This window comes from Berghia stephanieae, chromosome 8, assembly GCF_034508935.2.
Source record: "Berghia stephanieae isolate SIO BIC M18660-M18661 chromosome 8, UCSD_Bste_1.3, whole genome shotgun sequence".
In the NCBI taxonomy this organism is placed as follows: domain Eukaryota; kingdom Metazoa; phylum Mollusca; class Gastropoda; order Nudibranchia; family Aeolidiidae; genus Berghia; species Berghia stephanieae.
In genome coordinates, this window is record NC_088367.1 from 5,481,963 (window position 1) to 5,496,545 (window position 14,583).

At 35.7% G+C, this 14,583-nt stretch overlaps 1 protein-coding gene across 6 annotated transcripts; it reads right to left on the reverse strand.

Annotated features, from left to right (window-relative positions):
* Positions 1-714: 714 nt before the first annotated feature.
* Positions 715-14,372, reverse strand: LOC144978067 (transmembrane 7 superfamily member 3-like). 6 transcript variants are annotated; one of them, XM_078923593.1, is made up of 14 exons: positions 14,320-14,370; positions 13,699-13,776; positions 13,151-13,297; positions 12,138-12,265; positions 11,359-11,563; positions 10,387-10,535; positions 9,736-9,864; positions 8,933-9,110; positions 7,533-7,619; positions 6,862-6,942; positions 5,434-5,586; positions 4,654-4,751; positions 2,926-3,088; positions 715-2,352 (listed from the first exon to the last, which is right to left on the reverse strand). In XM_078923593.1, the coding sequence occupies exons 3-14, from the start codon at positions 13,212-13,214 to the stop codon at positions 1,946-1,948; spliced, it is 1,842 nt and encodes a 613-aa protein (XP_078779719.1). In that variant the 5' UTR covers positions 13,215-13,297; positions 13,699-13,776; positions 14,320-14,370; the 3' UTR covers positions 715-1,945. The 6 variants fall into 6 exon arrangements, with proteins under 6 accessions (XP_078779719.1, XP_078779718.1, XP_078779717.1 ...); XM_078923592.1 differs by lacking the exon at positions 14,320-14,370 and adding an exon at positions 14,054-14,078; XM_078923591.1 differs by lacking the exon at positions 13,699-13,776 and having other exon boundaries at positions 14,320-14,372.
* Positions 14,373-14,583: the final 211 nt, after the last annotated feature.

The window sequence follows — 14,583 nt, forward strand, 5'->3', positions numbered from 1 at the left end:
TCATTATTATAATCGTTATTATGATCACCATCATTATCATCATCAACATAATTAATATTATTACTTTTATTATTATTATTATTATTATTATTATTACTATTATTATTATTACCATCATCATCCTCACCATCATCATTAATAACAATAATACTAAATCACACCATGGTTAGCGTGTCGTCTTTAGTGTGTTTTTCACCAACAAATAACAAGATACCAAGAGTTCAAAGTCCATAATCCACGACAATCTACCATACAAATCCCATAGACAAATAGTGTTCATTTCATCAAGCATTAAATGAGCTAGGTGTAAAACAACAATATAATACGTTATATTTCTGAGAATTGTCAATGAAATACTTTATGTAGTGTAATTCAATTTGGTCGGATATCCATTCTTCAGGAAAATAACAATATTTCTGTTACTTTTTCTATAAAATTTTGGTGAAAAAAAAAATTAATAAATAAAAGGAATGTGCCATATGTGATAAGTTCCCTAACCCTCCCCCCCCCCTGCCCAACCAATACACACACACACACACACACACACACACACACACACACACACACATACACACACAATGAATTTTCCGATTCAATCAGTACCAATGGCAGGTTGAGAAAGGAATGACTCTATAAAACCAACTCAAAGCAGTGGTTCACATTTGGATCAGTGCATGACATTATCAGTCGGAAAATGAACATTCTGGCTTTGCATTTTATTTTTTTGGGGGGGGGGGGGGGGGGGGGTTTGTTTTTTCATTTTCTGAAAGAAGAATATGCTCCTCAGAGCATTTTAATCTTTATTTGAAGTAAATCGGGTGATTTTTCATGAAGTTATGGTCAAAAGTATGGGAAAGGAATCCAGCAACTGATCTCAAATTTCATACTTTTTCAATTTGACAAGCTGTAAAAAATATTTAAAAGTGAAATTAAGCTTAGATATTTCATGAAGATGTACAAAAAGGGTTGATTTAATCATTTCTGGCAAGAACTCATTTTTGATAAAAATTGACCTTCTAACTAACGGCAATATCTCAGTTCAAACCTTTTCACCATCCGACTGATTATGTCATTCACCGTAACACAATCACAACCAACCCAAAGCAGTGGTTCACATCTGTCTACAGATAACACAAGCATGAAGCGTGAAGAATGGCATTCCATGACATTCAACCTCTGTAGGGAAACGAAACTCCTGTAAGTTCAGGTAAGGTAACACAAGCAAGCAATGTAAGCAATGATATAAAATGAAATGGAAGTCATTGACAAATGATTCAAAACATCGTGAAATGCAATAATTGTTTGGATTTTTTTTTGTTCATGGCACTTTTAAGATTTTCCTTTGGTACAAACTTACAAAGTGGAATTAGAGTCAATGTGCGGTAGCCTAGCAAAGCCAGTCGGAAGTCACAGACAGCCAAATTCAGAACCCTAGAAGATGATGATATGGATTAAGCAATCTTTTCTGAGTATAAATCCGGTTAAAATTTCTGAAATATATTTTATCTCTGTACGGCTATGTGATCTTGTGGTAAGACACTCGCTTTTGGATCAAAGGTCCTGGGTAATTGAGTCCTTGGAAAAGGCTCTTCATTCAGATTTTCTCACCTAACTCACGTGTAAAATAAGTACCAGGCCAGGAACAGCGTTGTTTTGTCCGAAAAAAATGTAATTTCGCCGAACAGGCGTCATGTCTCGTCCTATATGTTAAGTGTTGCTGATGGCCTGGGACCCCTTGTAAAGCACTTTGAGACTTCGAGAGGATATTGCGCTAGATAAAAACTCTCGTTTTAAAAAAATATTTAAAACACCCTTACAGGAAACAAAATATATTAAAGAAATATAGAAATTAATCTTTTCTTGTTTGTTTCCTATAAATAGCTGAAGGAACTTCCGGCAATTTTTGTTTGACTACCACCACACAAATTTCATTTGAAAGAAGAAATCAACAAATTTCCCTCATGCTTCGAGGAGTTTCCTGAGGATCCTGGACCGTTTTGTACGAGGGTCGACTGCGGACAACGTTAGTACGACGAAGCGTTCTCAAATTTGAAGGGGAGGAAATTCCACCTCCACCACCCAGGAGGGGTGAACGCTCTGTAGGCGGGATGGGGGTAGTACGACGACTCCTTTCACTCTCCGCGTCGTCGCTGTCGCATTCTGTGGCTTCTGTGTCCGTTTCATAGAGGGGATCGACTTCGCCATCGGGGCTGAGATGTCTCGATCTACGTATTTCTGGAAGCTTCCACCGGATGTCAAACCTTTCAAAGGCAGGTCGGCCTCTCTCCCGGTAGTATTGGAACAGCATGCCTAAACTCATCACGATTGGCCACAAGGTGAGAAGGGCAATGTCTGGATGGTGGACAGAATTGAAATTATGGAGGTTAAATTATGGTATCAACAATGTAAATAATGTATACTCATTTCAAACAGTAATGACATTAATGGTAACAACATATAATATAATAATGATGATGATGATGGCTAAGATGATAATGCTGATGATGATGATGATGATGACGATGATCATGATGATAAAGTAGCAATAGTAATAATAATAATAATAATATTAATAAATATAATAATGATAATATAATAATAATAATAATAATAATAATAATAATAATAATAATAATAATAATAATAATAATAATAGTAATAATAATAATAATAATAATAATAATAATAATAATAATAATAATAATAATAATAATAATGTAGATTTTATGTTCAACAATACCATTTTAATAGTTTCTATAGTTGGCTTAAAAAAGGTTCTGATCTCAAAACATTCCATGACAAGTATTCTGGGTTTTTTTGAAGCTGCTAAATTCATATATTTGTTCAAAACTATTTAAAGTGGGGGGGGGGGGGGGGGGGGAATCCCCCACAGACTCTTGAAGGCAAAATAGAAATAATATGAACCTGTGGCTGTCATGGGAGAAATTGGTTTGACTTTCTGGAAGTTTGCCTCCGTTTGTCGATATTCTGTGAGAAGGTAGATGAGTTGAAGACTTGATCGTAGGGGGACAGAGATGACCATGAGGACAAGGTAGGACCCGACCAAGCTGCTGGACAAGATGCTCAACTGAGGATGGAATGAGAATTAAATTTTTAAAAATAAAACTATTAACAACAAAAACAACAATAACAAGAACAACACATCACACCAACAATAATAAATACAACGACTAAAACAAAGATGATGGTGATGATGATGATGATGATGATGATGACGATGATGATGATGATGATGATGACTTTATTCTTTACTGATGTTTAAAATTTCAATACAAAAACATTGATATAAAAATAAAAAAAACTCATTTTTAACCAAAAAGAAAAGCATCCAATTTATTGTTCATTTAATAGAGCCAAAAGTTGGGGGGGGGGGGGGTGTGTGATTTTCATATCCTTGATATCTTTTCTCATCTGACACGGAAACTGTTGGGCTATCCCCAATTCCAGTGTAGAAAATAATATTTTTGGTTTATGACGAAAGGAAAACAAATGAATAATAATTAACTATTTTGATACTCCTAAGGGAGCACGACTTAATGATCTTCTGACTTTTCAATCTTATCCTTTAATAACAAATTCAATCTTATCCTTTAATACAAATACAATCTTATCCTTTAATAAAAATACAATCTTATCCTTTAATAAAAAATACAATCTTATCCTTTAATAAAAATACAATCTTATCCTTTAATAAAAAATACAATCTTATCCTTGAATAAAAATACAATCTTATCCTTTAATAAAAATACAATCTTATCCTTTAATAAAAATACAATCTTATCCTTAAATAAAAAAAAAATACAATCTTATCCTTGAATAAAAATACAATCTTATCCTTTAATAAAAATACAATCTTATCCTTTAATAAAAAATACAATCTTATCCTTTAATAAAAATACAATCTTATCCTTTAATAAAAAATACAATCTTATGGTTTAATAAAAAATACAATCTTATCCTTTAATAAAAAATACAATCTTATCCTTCAATAAAAAATACAATCTTATCCTTTAATAAAAAATACAATCTTATCCGTTAATAAAAATACAATCTTATCCTTTAATAAAAATTATTCCAAAACTGAAAACGATAACTAAATCTCTTGAAATTTGCTAAAACCAAATTATATTTTAAGAAAAAACAACAGTGTGTATTCGTCCTAAAAAAAACATGAGATTCAAATCATTATTATTGTAACAAAAATTTATGATTGATATATATAAAAAAATCAACATGTGTAGCATTAAAAGTAAAAATTTGACACAAAAATTTATAACAGGAAATGGCTTTTTGACACAAGAGTCAAAATAGGATTTCATTCACGTGAGTGATAAATCCAACACATGTTGGATGAGACATGACGCCTGTTAGGCGATATTACAATTTTTTCGGACAGAGATAACGCTGTTAACAGCCAGGTGCTCATTTTACACCTGAGTATGGTGAGAGAATGTGAGTAAAGAGCCTTTTCCAAGTACTCAACTATGAGTCGAGCAATGCTCGAACCTAGGACTTCTGATCCAGAAGCCAAAAGCAAGTGTCATACCACTAGACCACATAACCACAAAACAGACTTGATAACTGGAAGTAGACTTAATATTAATATTATTGCATCTTGATATGAAAACTTACAAATTTAGAAAACACCATGAGAAGAACGGCATACAAAAGGATTGCACAAATATATGCCAAGATGTAGTTCTCATCCGATTCCCACCATTCGATTCGACCTAGAGGAAAGAAACAAGAAACAAGGGGGGGGGGGGGGGGGGGGCAAAAATTAGAGGCATCCTTTTATTTCATCAATTGACAACAACAAGTGTAAAGACTTTTGTTTGGCTGGTGTAAAAATAAGTACAAGCCCTATTATTCCACCCCTCTCATTGGAAAACCCTATCATTTCTTAGTAAAAACGTACTCGTTGAATATTCTTTGAACGGGGTTGAAGAAAATAAAATTTTAAAAATCCAGGAATACAGGACACAATTAGTACCTCCCTGCCCACTATGGGAGGTTAGGAACCCCACCCAGATACAGGGGGATAGAAGACACAGTAAGTATCTCCCTGCCCACTATGGGAGGTCGGGAACCCCACCCAGATACAGTGGGATAGAAGACACAGCTAGAACCTCCCTACCCACTATGGGAGGTCAGGAACCCCACCCAGATACAGGGGGATAGAATACACAGCTAGAACCTCCCTACCCACTATGGGAGGTCAGGAACCCCACCCAGATACAGGGGGATAGAAGACACAGTCAGTACCTCCCTGCCCACTATGGGAGGTCAGGAACCCCACCCAGATACAGGGGGATAGAAGACACAGTTAGTACCTCCCTGCCCACTATGGGAGGTCAGGAACCCCACCCAGCCAGCCAACTGCTCCACCTACATTGCCCTAGGGATACTCACCAAAAGGAGTAAAGAAGAGGGTGGCTGCCACAAGATAACCCGCACAGATGCCTGAAATCATGACTGATGCTATGGGGAAGAAGCAGCAATACCAAAACAACAGACACAGACCTCCTCCCAGGACGGCGATGCATCCCGCAATGCCCAGAACCACTGGGGAATTAATATAATAATAATATAATAATAATAATATATAATAATATATAATAATAAATAATAATAATAATAATAATAATAATAATAATAATTAATAATATAATAATAATAATAATAATAATAATAGTAATAATAATAATAATAATAATGATAATAATAATAATAATAATAATGATAATAATAATAATAATAATAATTAATAATAATAATAATAATGATAATAATAACAATAATATAATAATAATAATAATAATAATAATAATAATAATAATAATAATAATAATAATAATGACAATAATAATAATAATAATAATAAAAATAATAATAATAATAATAATAATAATAATAATAATAATAATAATAATAATAATAATAATAATAATAATAATAATATTAATAATAATAATAATCATAGAGCAATTGAAATAAAGAACAACAATAACCAAACAAGAGAAATTTCAGTTTCAGCCACCAATGACAATCGTGCGGCTATGTGGTCTAGTAGTATGACACTCGCTTTCTTGGATTTGGGCCTTGCTCGGTGCATAGTTGAGTCCTTGAAAAGGCTCCTTAATTACATTCTCTCACCGCACTCAGGTGTAAAATGAGTACCTGGCTGTTAACAGCATTGTCTCTGTCCCAAAAAAAAATTAATCACCTAAAAGGCGTCATGTCCCGTTCGAAATGTTAAGTGTTGCTGGTGGCCATGGACCCTTTGTAAAGCACCTTGAGCACGTTTAGTGGATATTGCGCTATATAAAAGCTCAATAAACAATTGAAAACAGTAATACCATTTTTGTAAAGTATGGTTCCACTAGCAACTGGACTGGTCCCCACGAAGAGGGATACACTCAAATGTTTACAAATCATATATATGTAATTAAAACATAGTACAGTGCATGAAAATGCGCGTTATAAATGTCATATATTATAACAGAGAGATGATTTGCAAGGAAAAAAATATCATCTCCCAAAACTATAACTATACATTAAACTGTCTCCCTCCCAGCCAAGGACTCCGACCGAGGTCAGGACAAACCCAAGTAATCTCATTCCAAGACAAAGACAGAAAGTAATTTGGAAAACAGATATTCCAAGACAAAGACAGAAAGTAATATGGAAAACAGATATAGGGGGATAGAAAACACAGTAAGTGTCACTATGGGAGGTCAGGAACCCCACCCAGAAGTGAAGCTACAACTTTAAGGATTGAATTAAATTGAATAAGTGGATTTCAGAATAAACTTTCTGTCTATAAACCGGGTTCATTACCTGGTCTGTGTAAGGTGCCACCCATCGACATCAACAGGAAGGTCAGGAAGAAGGTGAGCAAATAGCCAAACACAAACTGGGCTGTCAAATGAAATTTATAAGACAAATTATGATCAGCAATGGCAAGAATTTAAAAACATGAAAATCAGAATCAAATGGGAAATAAATTTTACAGTGAAAAGAGGATAAACTGAAAATTTCTCAAATAAATAGGTTGAGGCAGCAGGAAAAGAAGAAAAAAAAGTTGTCTCTTTATTTTTATCTCTCTTTCTTTATCATTGTTAATATACAAGTCTGAACTGCCAGCTATCTACACCTTAATCATAAGAAAAATACAGACAGATTAAGTGTAGTACGCCTTGCAGGCGGACGTGTGTAGCTGTGCTCTTGCTGTTTTTGTGAATTTTTGTGATTTTAAACCATTTAACATTCATTTCTACATCTAATTTTCATTCCAATCAGTGGCGCATGTTTCAGTGAATCTTGTGATATAATTTTTACAACTTTTCAAAAGAAGGAAATATTTTAATCAACGAATTTTAAAATGGATTTTATAAAGAATTAATGATGCAGAAAAGAGTTTTAAAAAGTACTCTATTCTTCTGCAATTCAATGAGTAACGTTGCATACAATTCATCCAAACGTTAGTGAACTGTGAACTGTGAACTCACACATGTGAAACATTCTGTGTCCCAACAGCAACAAGAACAAACCAATCAGGAAACAAATGATGATGATGATGATTTCACCCGGTGTGACTGGAAAGAAAAAGAAAATATTAATAAAGCCAAGCCTTTCAAGAGGTCTTTGTTTTGATGAAAAATAAAACAAAACAAATAAATCCTCCTTTATCCAAATAGTGCTTCTGAGTTTGTGCGGCTATGTGGTCTAGTGGTATGACACTTGCTTTCGGATCGAAAGGTCCTGGGTTCGATCCTTCCACTGTGCATAGTTGAGTCCTTGGAAAAGGTTCTTAACTCACATTCTCTCACCATACTCAGGTGTAAAATGAGCACCTGGCCATTAACAGTGTTGTCTCTGTCCGTAAAAAATTGTAATATCGCCTAACAGGCATCATATCCCGTCCTTAATGTTAAATGTTGCTGTTGGCCAGGGACCCCTTGTAAAGTGCTTTGAGCACGTTTAGTGGATATTGCTCTGTATAAAAGCTCAATTTAAAAAACTAAATTTTTTAAATCCCAACTTCTATAGTGTGAAATGGACAATAGCAATTGCTTGCTATCCTTTGGATAGGATGCTAGTCCATCGCAAAGTACTTTCCACCAGATCTAACAGACCCAGCTACCTATTGACTGCTGAGTAGACAAGGGGATAGGAAAAAAATCTCAACTGCACCCGGGATTAATCTCAGTCCCTTTGATTGTGAAGCGAGTGCTTTACTAACTAAGCTATCAGGACCAAATACCGAGCTCATAATTTTGCTACGATAATCACCCATCCAGTCACTGGCCAAACTCATCATTTCTTGGCTTTTTAAGAAGAGATGACAAAGTACAGACTGGCTAAAAGTACCAGCCTTCACACTCAAATCGGATTATTATATCTCTGATGGGAAATCCTCTTCAAAGACTGAAGATTTACACTCCTAATTATTATCATCATCATCATCATCATCATCATCATCATCATCATCATCATCATCATCATCACCATCATCACCATCATCACCACCACCATCATCACCATCATCACCACCACCATCATCATCACCACCACCATCATCATCACCACCACCACCATCATCACCACCACCACCACCACCATCATCATCATCATCACCACCATCATCATCATCATCATCACCACCACCACCATCATCATCATCATCATCATCATCATCACCACCACCACCATCATCACCACCACCACCACCACCATCATCATCACCACCACCACCATCATCATCATCATCATCACCACCACCACCATCATCATCATCACCATCACCACCACCACCATCATCATCACCACCACCACCACCACCATCATCATCATCATCACCACCACCATCATCATCATCATAACTATAAATACCATAGAAATGATTTACCATCAGTTGTACAGGTTTTCAACACAAAGTCACAGCTGTAGGTGACAGAGGTGACATAAGCAGACGCCAATCCCGTCTGCCTACTCCTGGCAACTATGGTGTAAATCGCGCCTCGGCTCTGCTCAGACGACACAACTATTTCTGGCTTACTACTGACTTTATTCTGAATTGTCTCAATCTGTACCAAAAAAAAAAAAAAAAAAGTTTTTAAAATGAAAATCGGTTTCAAATCAAAAGTTTTTTTAAAAATCAAACAAAAACACTTGAATTCAAGGCTAAATTATTAAATTTGTGCAGCTATATGGTTTTGTGGTATGACACTCGCTTTCAGAAAAGAAGGTCCTGGGTTCGAGCCTCGTTCAGCCCATAGTTGAGTCCTTGGAAAAGACTCTTTATTCATATTCAATCACTGTACTCGGGTGAAAAACGAGTACCTGACTGTTTACAGCGTGGTCTCTGTCTGAAAAAGTTGCAATATCGCCTAACAGGTGTCATGTCACGTCCTACATGTTACTTGTTGCTGTTGGTCAGCAAACCCCTTGTAAAACGCTTTGAGCACGTTTAGTGCATATTGCTCAATTATTTTTTCAAAAATTTGAGTAAGATATTATATCTAATTTGTTATAACAACAACAACAAAAAAATAATCAGTGGCATTTCATAAACTGCAAAGATCTAAAAATTTGTGAATATATTGAATTTGACTTTAAATTCCATTTCCGGATATAAATGTCATCCGAAAACGATACCATTTTGATAGGGTTTTAGCACAAAATTGCCTTCCTGGCTCTGACAAGGCTTACCTTTTGACCGTGCTGAGTGATGTCCCCTACATCCAGCATCTTGGAGACACCGTCCAGGTAGGACTGCAACCCTAGACTGCGTCCATCCAGATAATAGACGTAAAACTGGTACTCCAAATCAGACAGCACCTGAAATAAACAGTAGAACTTTAAACTGAAAAAGAGAGAAGGAAGGGCGGGAGGCAAAGAGAGATAAAGAAGGATATAGAGGGGGGGGGGGAGAACGAGAGGGGTGGAGAGAGAGAGAGAGAGAGAGAGAGAGAGAGAGAGAGAGAGAGAGAGAGAGAGAGAGAGAGAGAGAGAGAGAGAGAGAAATATGTTTTTGTTTTTAAGGGTTTTACAGCACTTGCAACACATTTAGGTCATTACAGCGCCAGGAAAAAGTAAGAAAATTGGAAGGGGTAGGGTTCAAATAGGGAACAGATGTAGACTCCCAGGAGCATACAATCATTGTTCTTAGTTTGAGATCACCTTCAAGTCTCATCCAAGACAAAGACAGAAAGCAAATTGGAAAAAAAGCTATAAGAGGATAGAAAACACAGCAAGTACCTCCCTGCCCACTCTATGGGAGATCGGGAACCCCACCCAGTTACCTCCCTGCCCACTCTATGGGAGGTCGGGAACCCCACCCAGTTACAAGTCTGTCCTTACCCAATCCGAGTCGCAGTCTGGCTGTGCACCCATCACAGCTTCATTTGCCCATTGGAAGAACAGGCGCGTCTGGTGGGAATGATAAGACAACTCAATCGACGGATCTCTCTCTATATTGAATACTTGGTTACAGCCTCCTGGAATAGGCACTGATAGAAAAAAAAGTCAAATGGGAGATTATATATAGTGCAGTTTCCACTTAATATGCTCAAAGTGCTTTAGAGGGGGTCCCAAGCCAACAGCAATGACTCAGTGTGTAAAATGAGACATGACACTTTTTAGGCTCTATCACAATTTTGAGATTTTATATAACGCAATTTCTATTAAATAAGCTCAAAGTGGTTTACAGGAGGTCCCAAGCCAACAGCATGTAGAATGAGACATGATACCTTTTAGGCTCTCTTACAATTTTTTTTTTCTTAATAAAGCCAGTGCTGTTCTTAGCGAAGATTTGATTTTACCCCAGAATGCATAGGAGAGAATGTGAGTAAAGAGCCTTTTTCCAAAGAATCAACTTTGCACTGCCAACAGCAGGACTCGAACACAGGACCTACGAGTCAGAGGCCAATTCATTCTACACTAACACAAGCTTCAATGTTTCAAGAGACAGAAATTATAAGTACAATGAAAGACACTCCCAAGTTAAATTGATAACAATAGTAATAACAATAATAATATTAATAATAATAATAATAATAATAATAATAATAATAATAATAATAATAATAATAATAATAATAATAATAATAATAAAAACAACAACAACAACAAATAATAGCAACAACAATGACTACATTAATAATTCATTTCAGCTAACACTGGATTGTTCTCTACTTATAATTTCAGACGAAAAGACATAAGGATTAAAACTAGCTTGAACAAAGGTAAACATCTTAAAAAACAAAACAAAAAAAAAACTATCCAAACAAAGAGAAACAAGAAAGAAAGAAATATGATACATAAAATGCATACCATCCTTTCCGAAGCCACTCAGATAAGAGACGACCGTAGTCTGATTAGTGGTGGAGTTCATTCTGGCATACCATACCACAACGGTTTCATTGTCGAGGTCTTTGGGAGCTTCAATGTACAGTCCAACGTTGGCTCCATTCTTACACGATGCATGTGTAAGGATTGGGGATTTGCATAGGGTCATGTTATAAATTTGGGAGTGTAACTGTCAACAGAACAAAAGAAAAAAAAAAGGGGTGAAATATACAGTGCCTCTTGCTTAATTTTGCATTAAAGAGTATCATCTGCCACAATTTTTTTTTAAATCAAGAAAAAAATTATTTTTTTAAAATGCTGCATGCAATTTCTTTTCATATTCATAAAAAAATCTGAATTTCAAGTTTTGAAAAAAATGTGTTGGGAGCAACATCTCCATGTGAGGAGGAGAAGAAGAAGAGAGAAGAAGAAGAAGAAGAAGAAGAAGAAGAAGAAGAAGAAGAAGAAGGAAGAAGAAAGAAGAAGAAGAAAGAAGAAGAAAAAGAAGAAGAAGAAGAAAAAGAAGAAGAAGAAGAAAGAAGAAGAAGAAGAAGAAGAAGAAGAAGAAGAAGAAGAAGAAGAAGAAGAAGAAGAAGAAGAAGAAGAAGAAGAAGAAGAAGAAGAAGAAGAAGAAGAAAAGAAGAAGAAGAAGAAGAAGAAGAAGAAGAAGAAGAAGAAGAAGAAGAAGAAGAAGAAGAAGAAGAAGAAAAAGAAGAAGAAAAAGAAGAATTTTCCATCAATCAATTATGTTTTTGTGTCCGTACCTGTAGTCTGTACACAGTTCCATTTGTGACTTGTGAAAATGATAAAGAAACGAATCTGTGGTTGGGAAGCTCTATATTTTCAACTTTGCCTAACGTCATATCAAAGTTTACCAGTCCAAATACCACATCTGTAAAAATTAAAAATACAATGAAAAATGATGATTGTAAATTGTAAACAAATGTTCTTAAAATAAAAAAGAAACCATTATAGCAATTTCAAATTTTTCAAAAAAAAGGAAAGAAAAAAAAAAGACTCCTCATAAAGTTAAAACTGCTCGAACTAAAAACTGCTATCTACAACCAAAAAGAAAGAAAAATCAATAAAATGACTAAATTTTGAGACGTTTATTTCCCCGAATTTTATCAAAGAAATCCTGATATTTCGAAAGCACACATTTCCAAACTAAAGTTTAACTGTTCCAGTATACACTTCTAACAAAGTCAAACTCGAAAATAAAAGAGTGCTTTTCATATCCTTTACTGAAACGACTGAACCTTGCAACACTGGGTGAAAAGTATTATATAAATATTGAGGCATTGATGTCTTTGCAGAATGGTGGCTCATCTTGTCACAAAAGTCAAGCAATGTTAAGCATGGTCAGTGATCAAATGGGTGGGGCTATGTGGTCTAGTGGTATCTCGCTTTCGGATCGGAAGGTCCTGGGGTCGAGCCTCGCTCGGTGCATAGTTGAGTCCTTGGAAAAGGCTCTTTACTCACATTCTCTCACCGTACTCAGGTGTAAAATGAGTACATGGCCGTTAACAGCGTGGTCTCTGTCAGAAAAAATTGTAATATCGCCTAACAGGCATCATGTCTCGTTCTACATGTTACATGTTGCTGTTGGTCAGGGACCCCTTGTAAAGCACTTTGAGCACGTTTTAATCACAGAGCATTGTAAATCAGTAGAAATGCAGATGTTTTTATGATCTTAATCAAAAGTAATAATATAATATATGGACTATTTGACAGATTTAATTTAAACAAGTACTTGGTTTATGAGTCAAAAACTTACAGAACTGTTGAAAAATCTGGACAATTACTATTGCTGTCACAAGGAAGTTGTTTAATGCCATCATTAAAATGTAAACTGTAGGCAAAGTATTTGCTCTATCAATTGTGTGTCCTCTTAGCTTTTAATTCCATTCTCTTAAAGATTGCCCTGTAAATAGAAATTAAAAATAGTGATGTTTCTCTTTGTTTGATACAGCGATCAACAAAATGTCAAGTAGCTAGTGGAAGTCCTATCAGGGTGTCCCTACAGTACAGTGCTAGAACACTTGTCTCACAGGAACAGGGGCCAGTGTAGATCCTGGTGCAGACGAGATTTTTTTCTGACTCTCATGTCCACCCAGCAGTGACTGTGTAGTGTATGTGTAGAGGGTTGGGTTAGGTTAGCGGAGGTATTTAAGTGATAGAATAATGTCCTCTCAAAAGGGTGGCAAGAAATGGCACTGCTACTTTTCAATTAACGCCAGACCCGGAAAAACTCAAGCTCCAATGACTTAGGCAGGGTTTTGAGGTATCAAATCAGTATCACTTCATCGAACAAAAAAAAAATACTCTTGCTATCCTCCACGTCAGAATCCACTTGAAGCAGATAGAAGAAACAACTCTCGGAAGGTGAGCGGAGCAACAATCCTGTTGATAATAACAAGAAATGATGTGAGGGGAGAAATGAGAAATGACAGAAGACAATCATAGAGAATAAAAACTTATGAGGGAAGCAGTTATAAAAGCTCGCTCTCTCTCTCTCTCTCTCCACTTTTACTTTTGGTTTCTAGATATTTTACTTTTAGTTCTTTACGAGCTTTTCACCATAATTTGTGCCGCACTATTACTGATACCAATAGCCTTAAAAGTAGATTCCAATTCAGCATCCAGTATATATTTTTGACTCTAAGAGCTTAGGTCCTACCTAATGTTTTGCTGAGGTTTCATAAAAGTCATTCAACCATATCTCATATCCACTTTGTTTACAATACAACCGTCAAACTTTTTAATAACTCAGTTGATTGAAAATGGGATGTCTATAAGAGAGAGAAAAAAAAGAGCAGAGGGGAAAAATGGAAATAAATCTACGTGGATCCAGTAAACTGCGACTAAAAAGACCAAACGGAGCACTTCTATCATAATAATATTTTGAATTCAAAGAACTTTGTATATATCTAAGCTTGATAGTACATGCGACATCTACTCCAAACCCTGGTCCCAAATACGTTCTGTCTTGGAACTGTGTATTCCCTACACCAGCGTACTGAATACACACCTATGCTTTTCCTACATCGGTGTATCAAACTCAGTGTAATCCATACACTAGAAGAGAATAGATATAGCTAAACGGCTTCATCGTATGTTTGCACGCGCGTTATTGTAATCAAGGTGGGGTGAGTTAGGGATTCTTGTCCCTTTCTAGGCATTTTTATTTGTGTGTGTGGGTGTGTGTGT

Excerpts from the sequence above, each read along its gene's own strand:
- LOC144978067 (XM_078923591.1), bottom strand. The coding sequence starts at position 13,214 with ATGATGGCATTAAACAACTTCCTTGTGACAGCAATAGTAATTGTCCAG. Across the intron at positions 12,266-13,150 it reads CCAGATTTTTCAACAGTTCT|ATGTGGTATTTGGACTGGTA; the intron begins GTAAGTTTTTGA and ends TAATTTTTACAG. Across the intron at positions 11,564-12,137 it reads GAACTGTGTACAGACTACAG|TTACACTCCCAAATTTATAA; the intron begins GTACGGACACAA and ends TTCTGTTGACAG.